The 17,724-nt window shown below is 37.4% G+C and overlaps 2 protein-coding genes across 2 annotated transcripts; both read right to left on the bottom strand.

Annotated features, from left to right (window-relative positions):
• Positions 1–11,076: 11,076 nt before the first annotated feature.
• On the bottom strand, positions 11,077–11,802 carry LOC145689726 (zinc finger MYM-type protein 1-like). Its single transcript, XM_081763925.1, has one exon. The coding sequence runs from the start codon at positions 11,800–11,802 to the stop codon at positions 11,077–11,079; it is 726 nt and encodes a 241-aa protein (XP_081620051.1).
• An 815-nt stretch (positions 11,803–12,617) lies between these two features.
• Positions 12,618–13,049, bottom strand: LOC145689725 (zinc finger MYM-type protein 1-like). Its single transcript, XM_081763924.1, has one exon. The coding sequence runs from the start codon at positions 13,047–13,049 to the stop codon at positions 12,618–12,620; it is 432 nt and encodes a 143-aa protein (XP_081620050.1).
• Positions 13,050–17,724: the final 4,675 nt, after the last annotated feature.

The following is a 17,724-nucleotide window of genomic DNA, read 5'->3' as shown; positions in this document are numbered from 1 at the left end:
CTCCCGTCTCCCCCGGGATTTCGCACCCTGGGTAGCAGCACTCTTTTTAGGCACAGCTTCAACTGGAGGAAAACTGTTCTCGGAGAGAGTGAAGTCATCATTCTTGTTAATATGGGGATCGAGAGTGTTGTACCGCGCTGCTGATCTGGCAGTTGAAATATGTTCTCTTTCCTCTATTCGTTCAGCTATCTTTTTTTGTGTAGTTGGAGATTGAGTTTGTCCATCATCCTGTAATAATTCTGTTGGAAGGAAGTTTACTACCTGCCGTTGCAAAACACCTGAAGATGTAGATGGCAAATTTTGTTGCTGTGTCACTGTAGTTCTTCTTCTATTAGCTACGTGTTCAACCGATCCACAAATAAAACACGCGGGGGGTTGTCCATAATAGATAATCGAGGCACGATAGCCACTTATGACAAGACGAGATGGGATATGTTGTTTTATTTCCATTCGTACTATACGATTGCCATTATTAACTTTATATTCAAATTTATCGGACCACTGTTCATTTGATACTGTTTTGATTACACCATACTTGCCTAAGATCGCGACAATTTTTTGATTTTCCATCTCCAATGGAAGATTGACTACCTTCACTTTCGTTATTTGTTCAGTAGCATTTGACACTAGAACTTCACTGATCAGGCCATCTTCATGTTGAAAATTGACAGACTGAGGCAGTGAGGACATAATCTGTTCAAAAGAACACTTAGAAATTATCTTTACATATACACAATATTCTTCGCTATTTAATTGTATACCTTGCACCTGATCAGCATTCAGTTTGATCGTATCAGACAGCCATTTATGTATTGCATAAGGGCTAGGCCTATTTCGACTCGTCGACTTATCAAATGCAAATTTGATTGTATTTTCTCTTAAATTCTTTTCCATTTTCACAAAAAAACAGAGGCAAAAAAAGTTCGTCAAGTATCGTATATAATATATATATCTATATAAATGTGTAGCTGTCTCACGAAGAACATGCAAAATAACAGGCCACACTTTACCTACCACTCCGCAGTTCCATTTGATAGGCACTACACAAGTAAACACGTTAACTTCGCAGAGCACGCGGACATGTCCACACACTTCTACGGTCAACGAGAAAATCCCAACCACAAAGCTGGGCGTGTTCATTCGAAAGCCTTTCCCTGCATCACAAGGAATAATTTTAGGCTGCCCAACTCACTCGTCTACGAAGCCGACAGCATTTGGCGTTTACTTTGTGCTATATTTAGGTCATGACTCGTGATGTCACCAAGAGGATCACGATATAGATTCATTATTTTTCCTATATTGTAGAGCTCCCCGAGATTTGATCATTGTCTACTCGGACGAAAATTGTCATTTGGAACCAACACTTTAATATATGAAGCCAAAAATTCTTTAAAATAGACGAAAACTTTGAAAGTTTGAAGAATTTTAATATTTTTCCTTTTTCCCATAAGGGGGTATAACCTCTGCACCGAAGAGCCCCCCCCCCCGAGATTTGATCTTTGACCACTTGGACTGAAATTCTCATTTAGAACCAAAATTTTAATATGAAGTCAAAAATTAAACGTTTACATCAATTTGAAGTGACTGGATTCCGGTTAACCCCACTATTATGTTTAGTTTAATTAAGTGGTAATTTGTGACAGCTTCACATCATCAAAAGAATCTTTCACTTCACCGCCCCTCCTAGGGGTCCGTGCTGGATCCGCCACAAGAATCAATAGACACTTTTCCTATTCTTTTTGTCATTTTCATTGCGTAGGGGCTCTCTCGAACAAATAAAGAAGCGGTAATATTACAATCAAGGGGAGCTACGTATTAGGTATCTCTTTAGTTACCTACCCCTAACCGCACAGGGCAATCTTCGGTAGAATAAAAAAATGCTACGTGACATTCCAATCATGAAGTGGGAGAGGACGCTATAAATATATTTTTTATTCACTTTATCCGCCCTGCGCATCAGAAATTAGTTTCTGTTGGTGACGGTGATTCACTGGTAGAGCGTTCACCTCTGGTGTATGGGGTCACAGGTTCAATATCCTGTTCCCATCAAGTGAACTTTGTGGTGGACAAACACCGTATACATGAAAGGTCGTAGGTTCAAAATCCTGTTCTAATCAGAATGAACTTGTGGTGGACAAACACCGTGTACGTGAATTTAATCCAACTCTTTCCTTTCCAACATTTCATTCATTTCTCATCACCACCGTCCCGGCGGGAGCTCATGTGATTCGGATTCTACGTTAATCAGTAGGTCCACGTCTCATATAGCCTCGCTGCTGAAAAGGACGCTAAACTAAAATCAACTCAACTCAACAACTCATCACCACCGTCTCCATTAGCATAGCCGACATAACTGTAAGACGTAAAACTTAAAGATTTCCCATTAGCCTATTCGTCATAAGAGTGGGACGTAAAACTCAGATTTCATTTCATTGTTTCTCTCGTTAGATATTAGGTTGCGGGGGTTTGGGGGTGATGGTGATTCACTGGTAGAGCGTTCACGTCTGGTGTATGGGGTCCCAGGTTCAATATCCTGTCCCCCATCTAGTGAACTTTGTGATGGACAAACACCATGTACGTGAATTTAATTCAGTAGGTCCACGGCTCATATAGCCTCGCTGCTGAAAGGGACGCTAAACTAAAATCAACTCAACTCAACAATTCAACACCACCGTTGCCATTACCATAGCCGACATAACTGTAAGACGTAAAACTTAAAGATTTCACATTAGCCTATTCGTCATAAGTGTGGGACGTAAAACTCAGATTTCATTTCATTGTTTCTCTCGTTAGATCTTAGCTCTGGGGTTTGGGGGTGACGGTGATTCGCTGGTAGAGCGTTCACCTCTGGTGTATGGGGTCCCAGGTTCAATATCCTGTTCCCCATCAAGTGAACTGTGTGGTGCACAAACACCGTATACATGAAAGGTCGTAGTTTCAAAATCCTATTCCAATCAGAATGAACTTTGTGGTGGACAAACACCATGTACGTGAATTTAATCCAACTATCTCCTTTCCAACATTTCATTCATTTCTCATCACCATCGTCCCGCCGGGAGCTCATGTGGTTCGGATTCCACGTTAATCAGTAGGTCCACGTCTCATATAGCCTCGCTGCTGAAAGGGACGCTAAACTAAAATCAACTCAACTCAACAATTCATCACCACCGTCTCCATTAGCATAGCCGACATAACTGTGGGACGTAAACTTAAAGATTTCCAACCGAGGAACGTAAAACTCAAAGATTTCCCATTAATCTTGTTGGCATAATCGTAGGACGTAAAACTCAAAGATTTCATTTCAATGTTCAAAGATTTCATTTACAGACAGAAAGACAGACAGACCTTCTTGGCTTTATTGTTGGACGTAAAACTCTCCATTGTTCAAAGATTTCATTTACAGACAGAAAGACAGACAGGTATGCATCATATTATCAAAATTAAAACACCAAGTCTTGCGTCAGCTGATATATAATTGCAATGCGAACCAGAAAACATTCAAGAATTCCATCTTATATTTTTCTTAGAAATCAACGTACAGCGAACAGAAGCATCAAACAAGCTCACTTATATGTATGTGTTTTTAGCTAGGTCAGTCTGTTATCTAGTTGCAATACGAATCATCAAAACATTTGACAATGGCATCTTATCTGTTGCTCTTGAAACTAAACAATTTTAAGATGAAGTTCAATGTGCTAGCAAACAGAGAAAGAAAGAGACTAACAAAACAGACATTCACATATGTGTATGTATGTGTCTGTGTGTTTTTTTAAATGTTAGAACCTGAACGGAACTATGAATAAATACACTTGTTCTTTCAACTGCCTTTATAACTAAATGAAGAAAGAACACACACACACACACACACACACACACACACACACATATATATATATATATATATATATATATATATATATATATATATATATATATATTACTTACCTATTTTAATAAGAACGACCGCTATCACAAAACACACACTACAGTTTTAGGCTGAAAACACAATTAATTGGTAGGCTTTAATCGTAATAACTGAAATCACAGAACACACACTACAGTTTTAAGCTGAAAACACAATCAATTGGCAGGCTTCAATCGTGATAATTGAAAGGACTCTGATGAAGATCCGGTAGCTGTTCAAGAGTCTTTGCGGGATGGGCGGGGCTTGGGAATTCAAATTAGCTAACCAATACAAGACGACTAGAAAAGGCATGTGTTTTCATGAACCTATAGCTGATGGTAACCCTAAAAGGCCGAAAAAGGCATGTTTTATCTTGTTTCTAGCAACAGGATGTTCTCACAAATCATCATTTTGGTATAGTCGTAAAAGGCTATGAACATAACAACTAAACAGGAAGTGATATCGATTTACTTGTCATAGCAGACATCATCATGTGAATTTCCATATAACACATTTCACATCCTACGTTTTTAAACAATATGATATGCTATGAGAAGCTTCCGCTATTAGAATATGCTCAATCATTGGAATCCATTCGCAGGAGGTCTGGGGGAGGAGTGTATAGGCATTTGTTTCGTTATGAGACTCATATATGGTTTCTTGTCCCACGTCTTAAAAAAATTGTGAAATACAATATTTACCTTAGCAACTAAGTCGATTTCGTGAGAAGCTTTGATCATTTGAATATCACGTCTTCTACAGATACTTTGTGGGAATAGGGCCAAGGGGCTAAGCAACACGATTTTGCATGGGTATGTGTTTCGTTCTGAGACTCATATACTGTGTCTAATCACACGCTTTAAAAAAATCATGACATATAATATTTACATTAGCAACTAAGACCAATTTCATACAATCTGCTGAGAAGCTTCGATCATTTGAATATCATGCTTTCAGTTCATAATCTACAGTCACCTCGTGGGAATAGGACCAATTGGCTAAATCGCTTATGCTCTTTGGCTTTCCAGGAGGAGTAGGGGGTGACGGGGGTTCAAATAAACCAAAATTTTCCCACGGGCTTCTGTGGTAGCCGTAAAAGGCTATGAACATAGCAACTAAAGGCTTGTCGAAACTTGCCTCCCAATTCCAGGAAATGATACCGAATTCTAAGAACGGGAGGGATTAAATTTCAGCTGGAGTGCCCCCGCTTTGCTCTTGCCCCCGCCAAGCGAAGTATGAAATGACGCCCCTGACGGTAGGTAGCGGATGACGTCACGCCGTTCCCCTGCCTATCTTTGCCCATTGTATTTTTTTTACGAACTGGGGAGACGCCGTATATATTTCTTCGAGGTGGGGGCGGCGTCACCCCGCAGTTTTACCCCTAGTTGAGAGAGAAAATGTTTTCGAAATAACAGAAAAAATGTTTTTCATACATAATAAAGAAAACAGAATAGGCATATGAACAGAATAAAATGTTTTCCAACATGTCATTTACAATCTTTTCTATTGTTACAAGAAAACATATGACATATAATTTTTAAAATATTTCGAATATTTTAAAAATAAATATAATATAAGAAATATTTTTAAAACGCCTATTAATTTTGTATGGAAATGTGTTTGTTACCTTGTCCTGTGACTTAAATGAAATATTTTCATGCAATATTTTAGAATTATTTCCAGAATATTTTATCGAATGTTGAATAAATTCTCTCACGAGAGTATCGTAATAGCATTATTACCAATCATTATACTAATTACAGCAGCATCAAAGAAATATATTTGTAAAAATTTGAAATTTATGATATCCCGTGTGACATCGAATAGGCATTTGAAGTAAGATTTGAAGCTTTCCTGGCGGCGTATATCAAAAAGTTCTTCTCGGGCAATCAGCCGGGTGAAAACTGGTGGATAGGCCAACGTTTCGAGAGCTGTCATCGTTCTCATCATCAGGGCAGTTATGTAGAGATCAACGGATATAAGTAATATATATACTCTGGACTGGCGAAAATGCTGGTTCCTGATTAGCTGAAAATGCTGGTTCCTGATTGGCTGATACATTCTGAAAACTGGAGCTGTGATTGGCTGGCTATGTTCCATAGTCCGTGGTACTGATTGGCTGAGGGTTAACTGGATGTTTGTGTCGGTTTCTTTGCTGTGGTACTGATGACCGGGTTCCACAGGGGACTGAGTTGAAATCCAGTGTCTCTATTAACGTTGTTCGGTTCATGAACTATGGCAAGAGAATCAGCTACTATCCTGGTCCAGTAATTGGTGCTCTTAGTAATGATGGATGTGTCTTTAAATAAAACTTTATGGCCTTCTGTTAAACTGTGTTCAGCTAAACCTGATTTTTCTGGATGGAATAATCTAATGTAATTTTCATGTTCTCTGCAACGTTGTTCAATGGTGCGTTCTGTTTGTTCTATATAAGCCTTTCCGCATTCACAGGGTCTACGATACACGCCTGGTGTCTTTAAGCCCAAGTCATCTTTGATCGGGCGAAGTAAGTTTCTGATTTTTGGTGGCGGCTTGTGTATGGTCTTAATGTTATGTTTTTTTCAGAATCCGGGAGATCTTTCCAGAAAGTTGTCCAGTGTATGGTAAAACTGCTATACTCAATGGTTCTTCAGTTTCTTCTTTGGGCTTCCTCTGTTCAGAAAAGGTCCTTTTCAGGGCCAAACTGATATCATGCTTCTTGTAATTATTCTGGAGTAGCGTCTTCTTGAGATGATCCAGTTCCCGACGAAAGAATTCTTCGTCTGAGATGTCTTTCGCTCTATGTGCTAGTGTGCTGATGACGGTGTTTCGTTGTGACTTATGATGAAAACTGCTGCTATTGAGATAGAGGTCAGTGTGAGTAGGTTTCCTGTAGACGCTATGGCCGAGACTACCATCGGGCATCCGGCGGATGAGAATGTCCAGGAATGGCAAGCATCCATCCTTTTCAATCTCCATTGTGAACTTGATGTTACTATGTTGTTTATTAAGAAATTCTAGGAACAAATGCACAAGACACTGCATTAGTCCCATGTTTATAACCGCTTATATGTAACAAATAAACAGATTTTTCGAGACTCTTATATATTATCAAGCATATAAACGATCAAGTTATTCATATTCTTCCTGTAGATTAAAAAAAAATTATGCAAACGGACGCCCAACTTAACCCTTAATAAAGACCAAAAGAATATACTATTATGTATTAATTAATTTATTGCTACCTATTGAACACTAAATTAACTTACGATAAACTTTATAATTTGCCTTAATAGGAAAATGAACTGAATAGTTATGTAAGAGGAACTTCATTTCAAATTCTATTTTAAAACAAACAAGAAAAGCGTAATTCAAATGATAATAGATAGACTTTTTTTTGAATTGGCTACATTGTAGATCCGATTCAACTGAAAACAGAGCCTTTGCATGTTGGATGCTAGATTTCTATTTTTTATCTCTATACATAAAATACCGTGCAGGTTTACTTTTGGCTCACCAGTCGAAATAATTGCTGAAAATAGATTCTTTTAATAATTTTCTTTTTTCTTGTTTCCTGAATGATTTGCGCTACGCGATTTGAAATACGTCACATGGCATAGACAAAATTCAAAAGGAGCGTCAGAAGTAATTGTCGAAAAAGTATAGTTATTCTTTTGGGATTTGCATAGATATATATACGCTGCCGGATGTATGACGTAAAAACTACAGTGCAAAAAAATAAATCAGCCTGTACTACGTGGCCACGAAAAAGCACCAATTGGCAGGGTTCTAGAGCACAGGTTCCTCTTCCCATTTATATGTAATAACGGCAGAAATCAACGTGCCCTGCGGGGCTCTAACCCGCCTTCACATGCTAACGCTTGCTCGGCAATTCTATCTGAATTAAATACTTTAATTTGGTGCCGAAAAAAATCATCAAATGACATATATGGGGGACCTGTGTTCTAGAAGCTTCCCGCACCAATACTATCTGAGTCAGGGCATTGCGAAGTTGGAGGACAGCAGGAGCGAGGGGATGCTTTTAAAGGGAAAACATGCGGGCAAGACTTTACTTTAGGCAAGACAGTGACAATAACCAATTGATCTGAACCGGTTCCTGCAGTTACAGTTCCCAGGAAGGAAAGGGAGAAAACAACGTGCCCTGCGGGGCTCTAACCCGCCTTCGCTCGCCTATGCTCGCTCGGCAATACTATGTACTGACGTAATATCACTGCCTTGCTCAAAGTGAAGAGTTACAAAAGATACGTAGGGCCTACATTACCATTTTTATGACATGCTATAATAATTCTGTGTGCAGTTTTACTTCTGGTGTGCCACTCGAAAGCAGTTTTTCTTTCAGAAGTAACGTTCCGGGGGCATTGCTCATGCTATTCTAGTTGTTATTATAAACGTATTGTTTTGGTCTGCTCCGGGAAGCCACTGCCCTCCCCCCAAAAAAAATGGTCTGGAAGAAACACTGCTCGAAATACTTAGTGAAATATAATTCTTTCGCTACTTTCCTTCTTGTTGTCTATTTAATGATTTTCGCCAAGCGACGTATAAATTTTTCGATTATAAATTCAGGGGGACAGTCAGAATTAATTGTCGAAAAATTACAATTGTTTTACGATTTGCATATTTATACTGATGTGTGGATAAGAAGTACAGTATAAAAAATACAAGCCAGTCTGTGTTAGGGGGCTACTAAAAAGCACGAATGCCATCTAACCGAGTCAGAGAGGGAGAAGGCGGGGGCTTCCGAAGGGAGTAGGCACGTACATTTCTGTTTTGATGACGGGTTAATTGCGCGTATATTACCATTTTAATGACGTGTTTATGATTTTTTTCAGGGGAGAAGGGCTTCGCTAACTTTGTTCTGCAAGATAATTCATTTACTTTAATATAGTAAGTACAATTTCATGGGGCTTAAGCCCGGAAACCCCCTTAAATACACCACTGGGTTATAATAATTCTGGGGTTCATTCGAGCAGACGTTTACACCGAGAACAAAACTTTATGTATAAAATGTGATGTGAAATATTTTTCGTGAGGGAATGAGAGTGTTAATGTAATTATTTCTGTCTTTGCACAGCTTATTGAAATGGATTTTGAATGCAAATAGGGTAGAAGTAAGCGCCGGGAATTTGCAGTTCATACGTTAGTTGTGGACATCTGCGATGGCTATAATGTAAACATTTTTTTAAAGAATTGTGTAATAAAAAGAGAAGGATTATAAAGTTTCTACAGAGTCATGGTATGGTGAAGCGCGTAAAATCAACTGCGCAAAGTGTGTAAAAGATTTATTCAAGAATAAAAATTCAGAACAGAGGCAGTAGCCCTACATACACTATTTTTTGTCGTTAAGGTAAGAAAGAAAGGCGGTGTAACACTCGTGTATTAGCTGTGAATTTTTTTAAGGATCGAAATTAAGTGTTTTTGGAGATAAGAATAGTTACAAATATTCTAAATGTTTTTGCACCATCCTCGTTTATGCGGACCCCCCTCCCTTGTCGCTGACGTGCCTGTTCGCTATGGTGTCGCTCGGGCCCCCTGTTGTGCTTCTGCGCTGACTCAGATAGCATGCGTGTTTTTTTACAGGCCACCTAACAGAAGTTGTTTCGCTTTTTCTTTTAGAGCTCCTCATTTAGTGCAAAGGAGGCCGCGGTTGCTCAGTGGTAGAGCGTTCACCTGCGGTGCTTGGAATCTCTGGTTCGATCCCAGCTCGCGCCGTGTGGACTTTCTCGTGGGTTTTCTCGGGCTTCTCCCGTTTCCTCCCACTTTTTTCATTTCACTCATTTCTCATTACCACCGTCTCCTTTAGCCTAACTGGCATAAACGTGGGACGTTAAACTTAAGGATTTCTTTTCGTTTAGTGCATTTTCTGCAAAAAGGAACCGGAAGATGCAAGATATGCGTCAAAATTTGGTAAAACAGTCTGCTTGAGTATTACCTAATTCTGCGTGCAGGTTTTACTATTGGCGTGCCGCTCGAAATAATTGTTGAAAAATTATAATTCTTTCGCTAATTTTCTTATTGTCTCTTAAATGGTTTGCGGCAGGCGACATGTAAATATTTCACCTGGCATATATAAAATTAAAGGGGGCCATCAGACTAGATTTGCCGAAAGAGTACAATTATTCTTTAGCGATGTATTGTATTGTATTGTATTCAGGGTTTGCCCAAGTGGGCCGAGCCCGGAAAAACACACCTAGGTTTTTGAGCTTTTCATTAGTATATTATTGGTGCAATTAAGGTGATCACATTGGAAGTGATTCTTTTTAGATTTTGGGCTTTCCTTCGGCGAATTAGTTGCTTTCACGTTAAGATACACAACATTCAACGTAAGACCTTTATAAAGTTCTGAATGCACTGAATGCATTAAAAAAGCCGTATCTTAGATTGAGATACAACAAATTAATGTATGGATTGTGTTTATAGCCTATTTGAAGTAAAATATGCAATTTTATATTTTAGAAAATACTTTCCGTGAATAGTGTGCTCGCCCACTCCCCGACGCCGAAGGACATTATCCCTCATACATCTGATAGGTTTAGGGCCATAGGTGCTGGTACTACTAGTAAATATGTAGTGTATTAATAAAACTATTAGTATTATTTTTTTATCATCTTTGATGGTAACACTAAACAGTTTAGTCAGGGCCGGCGGAAGGGGAAAATATCACCCGGGCAAGGAATCCATATGGCGCCCCCTAAAACCCATTGGTATTTTTTAATTTAAATTTGCTATGCCACCTTACAGATTGCTGCTTTAAAGAATAACTCCTTGAACTCTATAACTATAACTATAAGAATCAATTATCAAACTGAGTAAGATCTTAACTTTTGTGAGCTAAATACACAGAGTAAGTTTTGGTTAACGATTTACGAAACAATTATTTACACATGAGTATGCAAAATATTCTACGCCACTGATTAGAAATTTACAGAACGATTCAAGAAACAACGATTTATATAAAATTAAGATTGATGATGCGATACAGCATTTATTTACACATATACATAAACAACCTTGTTAACTGCGAAAGAGAACACATATATGAACAAAAGAGCATACAAATATATTTTGTAACAGCATTGTACAAAGATTTTGTAATACAAATAATACAACCAGTAATATAATTTTATATATTTATACAGTTTTAATGCAAATTGTCCTTTGACTTGTTTACAATGCTAAGTAAAGTTAACTTTTCGTGCCTTTTTCTCTGCAAAGACTTTAATTAAAGTATCAGTGTCAAGCTCACACAGAACATCACATTCAATAGACATCATAGAAAGGCCTACAAGACGCTCTTGCGTCATCGTTGATCGTAGGTAGTTCTTTATAAGTTTCAACTTGGAGAAACTTCTTTCTGCTGAAGCTACACTTACAGGAACAGTTAGTAAGATTCTTAGAGCAATAGTTGCATTTGGAAATAACCCAATAAGGGAGTTCTTGCAAATATATGTAAGTACTTGCAACGGTTTGCTCCCACTTTCAGAACCGAGAAATGAAGGTAAAAGTAAGAGCTCTTGATATAACTGAAATCCGTCAATATCACAGTGATCTTTGTATGTTAAAGATAGTTGTAAGTCCTTGCAACACTTTAGTAAATACTCTTTGTCCGTTATTGGATGGATGTCATACAAAAACCCAAACATTTTGCTGTGCTGCTTCAGTTGTTGAAATCTTTCATTCAGGGAACAGATAATTGTGTCTAATGTGCAAAAATAGAAGTTACATTTAAACGCACTGTATGGATCATTAATCGGTTCGTCTTCAGATTCATACAAAAATTGTCGTTTGACTTTTCTAGGTCGGAGTTTTGGTTCATTCTCAAATTGTGGTTGAATGTCGAGCTCTTCAGCAATTACTTTGGCATCAAACAAAATATTCTGGAAACCTTCATCACTTCGCATGTTCTCAAGGCGACACTTGGTTTTCTTAAGCAGATCAACTGCTTGCTGAATGTCCACTGATTCTTGTTGGAAAACATGGCTAACCACATTAACTCAAGAAATAACTTCATAGAACAACACAAACGAACTTAAAATTCAGGAGCTTCCTAGCCAGGGAAGAAGCCTTATTTTTGCCCATAACGTCTATCTTTAAGTCCTTTTGATGCTTCGAAAAGAGCATCGAAAATTTCTCCTAACTGGTAGCGAAACGATTTGAGAGCATCAATACAACTCTTCCATCTAGTATCACTAAGAGGTTTCAAAGTGAAATTGGATATATATATTTTTTTAGAACAGACCAACGATATGTGGAACTAGAAAAATAATTGTATACTTCTTGCAATAAAGCAAAAAAAATTACAGCCTCACTACAGCACATTGCAGAATCATTCACAACCAAATTCAATGAATGGGAGCTACAAGGGACAAAAAATACTCGACTATTTAGAACTAATATTCTTTTTTGAACGCCTGAGTGCTTTCCTTTCATATTGGCACCGTTATCATACCCTTGGCCACGCATGTTTGAGAGAGGAATTTTCAGTTTTTCTAATTCTTCCAAAATAATGGTAGTTAGTCCTTCTCCTGAAAAATCGTTTATGCACAAAAATCCCAAAAAAATGTTCTTCAATGGATGGTTCCTTACCCAGTTCTACCTTCACGAAACGAACAATTAGTGTCGTTTGCTCTGTATGACTTACATCTGGTGTACAATCTAATATTACGGAATAATATGTCGCTTTCATTAGATGAGTCAAAATTTTATCCTTTATTTTTCACCCGTGGAGTTCAATTATTTCATTTTGAATGTCCTTGCTCAAATAATGTACATGTGTCTCTTTACATGTTATTCGTCGCAAATGCTCAGACATAGTAACATCAAACTGTGCAATACACTCAACTAGTTTGAGAAAGTTGCCGTTGTTTCTTGAGTAAATAGTGTCATTTTGACCACGAAATGTCAAGTTCTGGGAAACAAGAAACTGAATTATACACAGCAGTCGTTTGAGAACCTCTTTCCAACGCTCAGTTTCATTGCGAATAATTGCTTGGTTTTCAGCGTCAACTGTTTTACCTGACTGTAATCGGTTTGCAAGTTCAAACAACGATTGGAAAGCCTTCATGTGAGTCAAAGAGCTATCATGGTCTGATAACAGTCCGGACATATGCTTCCAATCCGAAAAACCTTCACGAGAAGAGAGTGACATTGTAGTACCACCGAAAAAACGGCAACAGAAACAAAATATTGCATCCTTAGTCACTGAATAAATAAGCCAACTACGAGCAACTTCTTCTCCATTGTGCAGACGTCTTTTGTAGTTACTTGCAGTAAATCGCCGACCCTCGCTGTTTACAGGGAACTCTCGTTTGGAGACCTGAACTGGACCTCGTCAACAAATATCTGACGCATTCTGTCCGTAATATGTTCTGGCCAATTTCCTGGATCATCAAGATCGATTGATTGTGATTCCAACACCTGCAAAAAAAAAAAAAAAAAAAAAAGAAAAGAGTCAGTAGAAAATAATGTTAATTTTATTTAAACATTGTCTTCTAACAAAGAATAAGTGACTAAAACTTGAATGGAATTTTTAAAATTGTGTTCATAATTTTTAAAGATGGTAGGCTTGCACCGAAGATGGGTGGGGTGGGGGTGGGGGATATTCAAGCAGCTAGATCATCCGGGGATAAACACAAAACTTAGAATGGCGCATGACCAATAAGCCTCCGATAGATGTGAGATATAAATAAATAAAGAGGGGGAGAGGAAAAGTTTAATAATAAATGACGTAAATAAATAAATAAATAAATACAGGTTTCGTGCGAATATAAGACGTCCACGTCACGTTCTTTTGTATACATAGGAGAATCTGTCCAAGATTTCAGAAGCCCTACCCAGGATTCTCGGTTTCAGCATTGAAGTGCTGTAATGTGGTTAAATGCCTTGACGCTGATTGGCTCCACAAATGCCTCTTACGAAGTTGAATCAGTAATGAACGACCACATCAACCGGGATACAAACATGTTCGTGGCTGACTTAACCTAAGAAATATGCAACTTTGAAAACAACATTTCTTTGAACATTATTCTTAGCAAGTTTGTATCTCTTACTATCTGTATTTTCTTTAAAATATGCACATTATTATACACTAATTACAAGTAAACTCTGTTTTTTAAGCTCCGAAACACCATTGACTGTGTCCTTTTTTTTCTTTCTCTTTAAATGTGGTGGGTTGGTATGTGATAATTTAGTTGACTTGCATCAAAATGTTTTGGGGCTTTCTGGATTAGAGTTTGGTACTTTATATTATTTGAAAAGCTTTCCGATTTCCTTGTGATGCTCAATATAAAAATTCTTGGGGGATAGAATCCGCTAACTCTTGCATGTGAGTCTGCTAGTCATTCAACCAGTAAGGCAATAAATATTACATATTATTATTTTAAAAAAATGTTATCCCATATGTCTTCCGTCAAAGCAACTTGAACGGAATACAGTGATATTATGCACCTAAAGAAAAGAAATGAATTCCAAAAATTGAGTAAATGTGACCCTAAAGATGTTTTTGATTGATTGTTTATATATTTGGCATGTTATAATTTAATTGGTGTCTCCGTAGAACGACTGGTTAAGCTCATCGCCTTATAACTAAGGAAGCTCGGGTTCGATTCTCGGTGAGGACACAAGTGATTCGGATCCCGCCCTTAGAACGTCATCATCATCCCATGGAAAGCAATGCAAAGCCACCATGGTTTCACCTTGCTGAGAGACCTTCGGGGTCAAACACATGCCTCTGGGAAGAACACCAATCATCATCATAAATTAATTACTAATAGCAGGCAAATTATGAGCTTTCTTATATTACAGTACAAAAGCATATACAGTTTGAACCTCAGTATTTTAATTTTTCCAACAGATTAAAAAATAATTACAGTAAAATGTATGTGGCCAAACTATAGTCTGTTAAAAGATTTTTTTTAAAATGTCAGTTAGTGAAAAGTCTCTAATCAGTTCTACTGCTTGCTTATTTGTTACAAAAATAATAATTCGATTTATATCCCGAGTTCAGGTCGAAATGACCCATTCATCTACAACACCCGTCAAATTAAACCAAAGAAAATCAATAATATTGTATATGCTTCATGGAAAGTAAGTGAAACATTGTTAATTTAATCCCACTAGCTAACTATATATATATATATATATATATATATATATATATATATATATATATATATATAAGCTATGCCGTCATGAACATATTGGTACAAGATATTTAGAAACAATTGTCGGTCTGTCGAATTTATAATTTATGCCTGTCGAATTGCAATGTACTCTAATAATAAAAGTAATTATGTTTCACTGCATTTCCTCTTATATTTTACACAATGCTGTAATTGCGTGATATTCAACCAACATGCAATTTATGTTTATTCAAATATCAAAATGTTTAACTTACACCTATTACAATTTCCTGTGGAAATGCTGATCCATCTTCGTTTCGTATATCAATTGTTCCAGATTTCAATTGCTCTTCTTCCTCCTGCGAAATGCTCGTAATCGATCGATCCACCTGTGGAAAGGAAAAGAACTAATACGTTACAAATAACGTTTCTTTTCTTAAAAGAATGAAATGTATTTAAATTGTATTCTAAAGGTGAAGAAAATGCATAAATGATAAAATAACTGCGTATAAATATTGAATCTACATATTCCGTGTTCATTGTGAAAATGTACAGTTAAGAAAACAAAAAAATGGGGCGATTCTTACAGAATCTAGGTAAGAATGGCCTTATTTTTTCTTTTTCTAACTGTACATAAAAATTAAATTCTCTCCGTATTCATTAACAACTTTGTGTTGTGAAAATCATCAAGAATCAGCTCATCCATAAAATAGATGCGAATGCATTCAAATTAGCTGCCAAAGCCCGAATACTTTTCTTTTCTAAGTCACGTTAATCGTATTGGATAGAAACATAATCTATATAGTCTTACACTGGTACATGTTACTTATTTACGATATGTTTATGAAATAATGGGTCTATTGCAAAATTTGTGATAGCGAAACTCCACGGAGATCTGTTAACGGTAACAATCATACATTTTAATTCTTCAGAATTCTACTTAGTAGACGATACTACTACTACTACTACTACTACTACTACAATACTACTACAATACTACTACTACTACTAATAATAATAATAGTAATAATAATAATCCCTGGCACGGCAGACCAATAGATGCTGGGCCTGCTCCAAAGCCATGTGATAGCGAGTGGTAAAAATTCATTCACCTGGGTAACAGAACGCGGGTCAGCCGGTCGTGTCACTACCCGCCAACAGGCGTATTAGGAGCTTTGCAGGCCAAGTGACCGTCATATCTTTATTTATGTGACTCCCCAGTTTTCCTGCCGTTGAAAAGCGGAAAGTCCGGGGATTGAACCCAGGAGCACATAGACATGAGTGCCTCTAGGCTATGGAGGCCTTCTACTTAATTAATAGATGAATGCTTGAAATACAGCTAAAGCTGGTTAATACACATCTAACGAGTAAAAGTCTTATCGCTTTGGTACATGTATCAAGCATCAGTGTTGGTATAGAATGTAATTATTGCTACTTATATCAATGGGGAAAGAACTTTCTTTAAGCCTGAAGTTCGCCGCCTATCTGAGAGGCCACCACCCTACCCACCCCAGCCTGCTAAGACGAAACGTGTGTAAACACCTCTTCTCTATTAAACGTAATAAAACGAAAACACTACTTTCCTGTACTGTGTTGTTATCTTCTGAAATATTTGTTAATTTCTTGCTGGTTTCCTCATTCTCTGGTTTTACGTTTTCATTTCCATTATTGTCTGTTTCAGGAGTACGAAAGAATTTCTTTAATGCTGCTGCCTGTTTCTCATTTTCAGCCGCTAATTGTGCTCTTCTTTTTCTGTATACATTTCCAGAAGGCTTCTTTTTTCCGACATGTTGATAAAGAACACATTAACGCAACGATTCTTCTACTAGAGTCGAAATTCAGGAGACAAAAGAAGAACACGCACACCATGAAGCCTGCACTACATGTACATGACTTCTGATTTATAATTTTCTTTCAGGAGACATTTGACAGTACAAACAGGACTAATTTCTTTTTGGTTGCCAATAACTCAATATTGTTTGTGTGTATTGTTAGAGTAGCCGACATAGCTTTGTCGCAAGGAGTGCAATTGTCGGCACCGCGGCGGTTGTAAGTGTCAGAGCGTGTTATTGTTGCTCAAAACTCCCAACTCTCAACAATAGCCTTTAGCTTTGTCAGCGAAGATTTTTTTTATAGACAAATAAGGTGAAGGGATGAAGGGATTTCCTTTATAGGAGATTCAAGAAACCGGGGCTGTTATAAAGAGTGAGGCCTATGGCATGAGGTAGTAACCAATGTTGCTACACAATTTATGAAAAAGTTAATTTTTAGTTCACCGTTTACAATAATATAAATTTAGCAAGGATTTTGGCGCCCCGGGCGGTCGCCCGGCTTGCCCCGCCCTTCCGCCGGTAGTGAGTATGTGGAAGGTAGTACAGTTTTTGATGGACCAAGCATGGTAGAAAGTCATACAATATATATCTCAAACAATTGGCCATCCTATTATAAACAATTACAAATAAGGACCTCGATGTATTATTTTCGTGAAATGTTATTGCCTGCGATGAGTTATTGGACAAACGAAGGACACATACATTTTTAGAGGATCGGCTGTTTTTCACACAATAAATGATAGTTTTATTATGTTTGACTTATATTACAGTACAGTGTGTGTTTTGTTGTTGTTTTAATATAAATGAAACTTATTTCAAGTAAAAATTACAACTAATAAATAATGTTTTACCTTTCTTTTTTTCTAACTAA

Source organism: Thermobia domestica, chromosome 7 (genome assembly GCF_964235325.1).
Source record: "Thermobia domestica chromosome 7, izTheDome1.hap1.1, whole genome shotgun sequence".
NCBI lineage: Eukaryota > Metazoa > Arthropoda > Insecta > Zygentoma > Lepismatidae > Thermobia > Thermobia domestica.
Note: the sequence above shows the minus strand (reverse complement) of the source record. Positions and strands in the feature narration are given on the sequence as shown.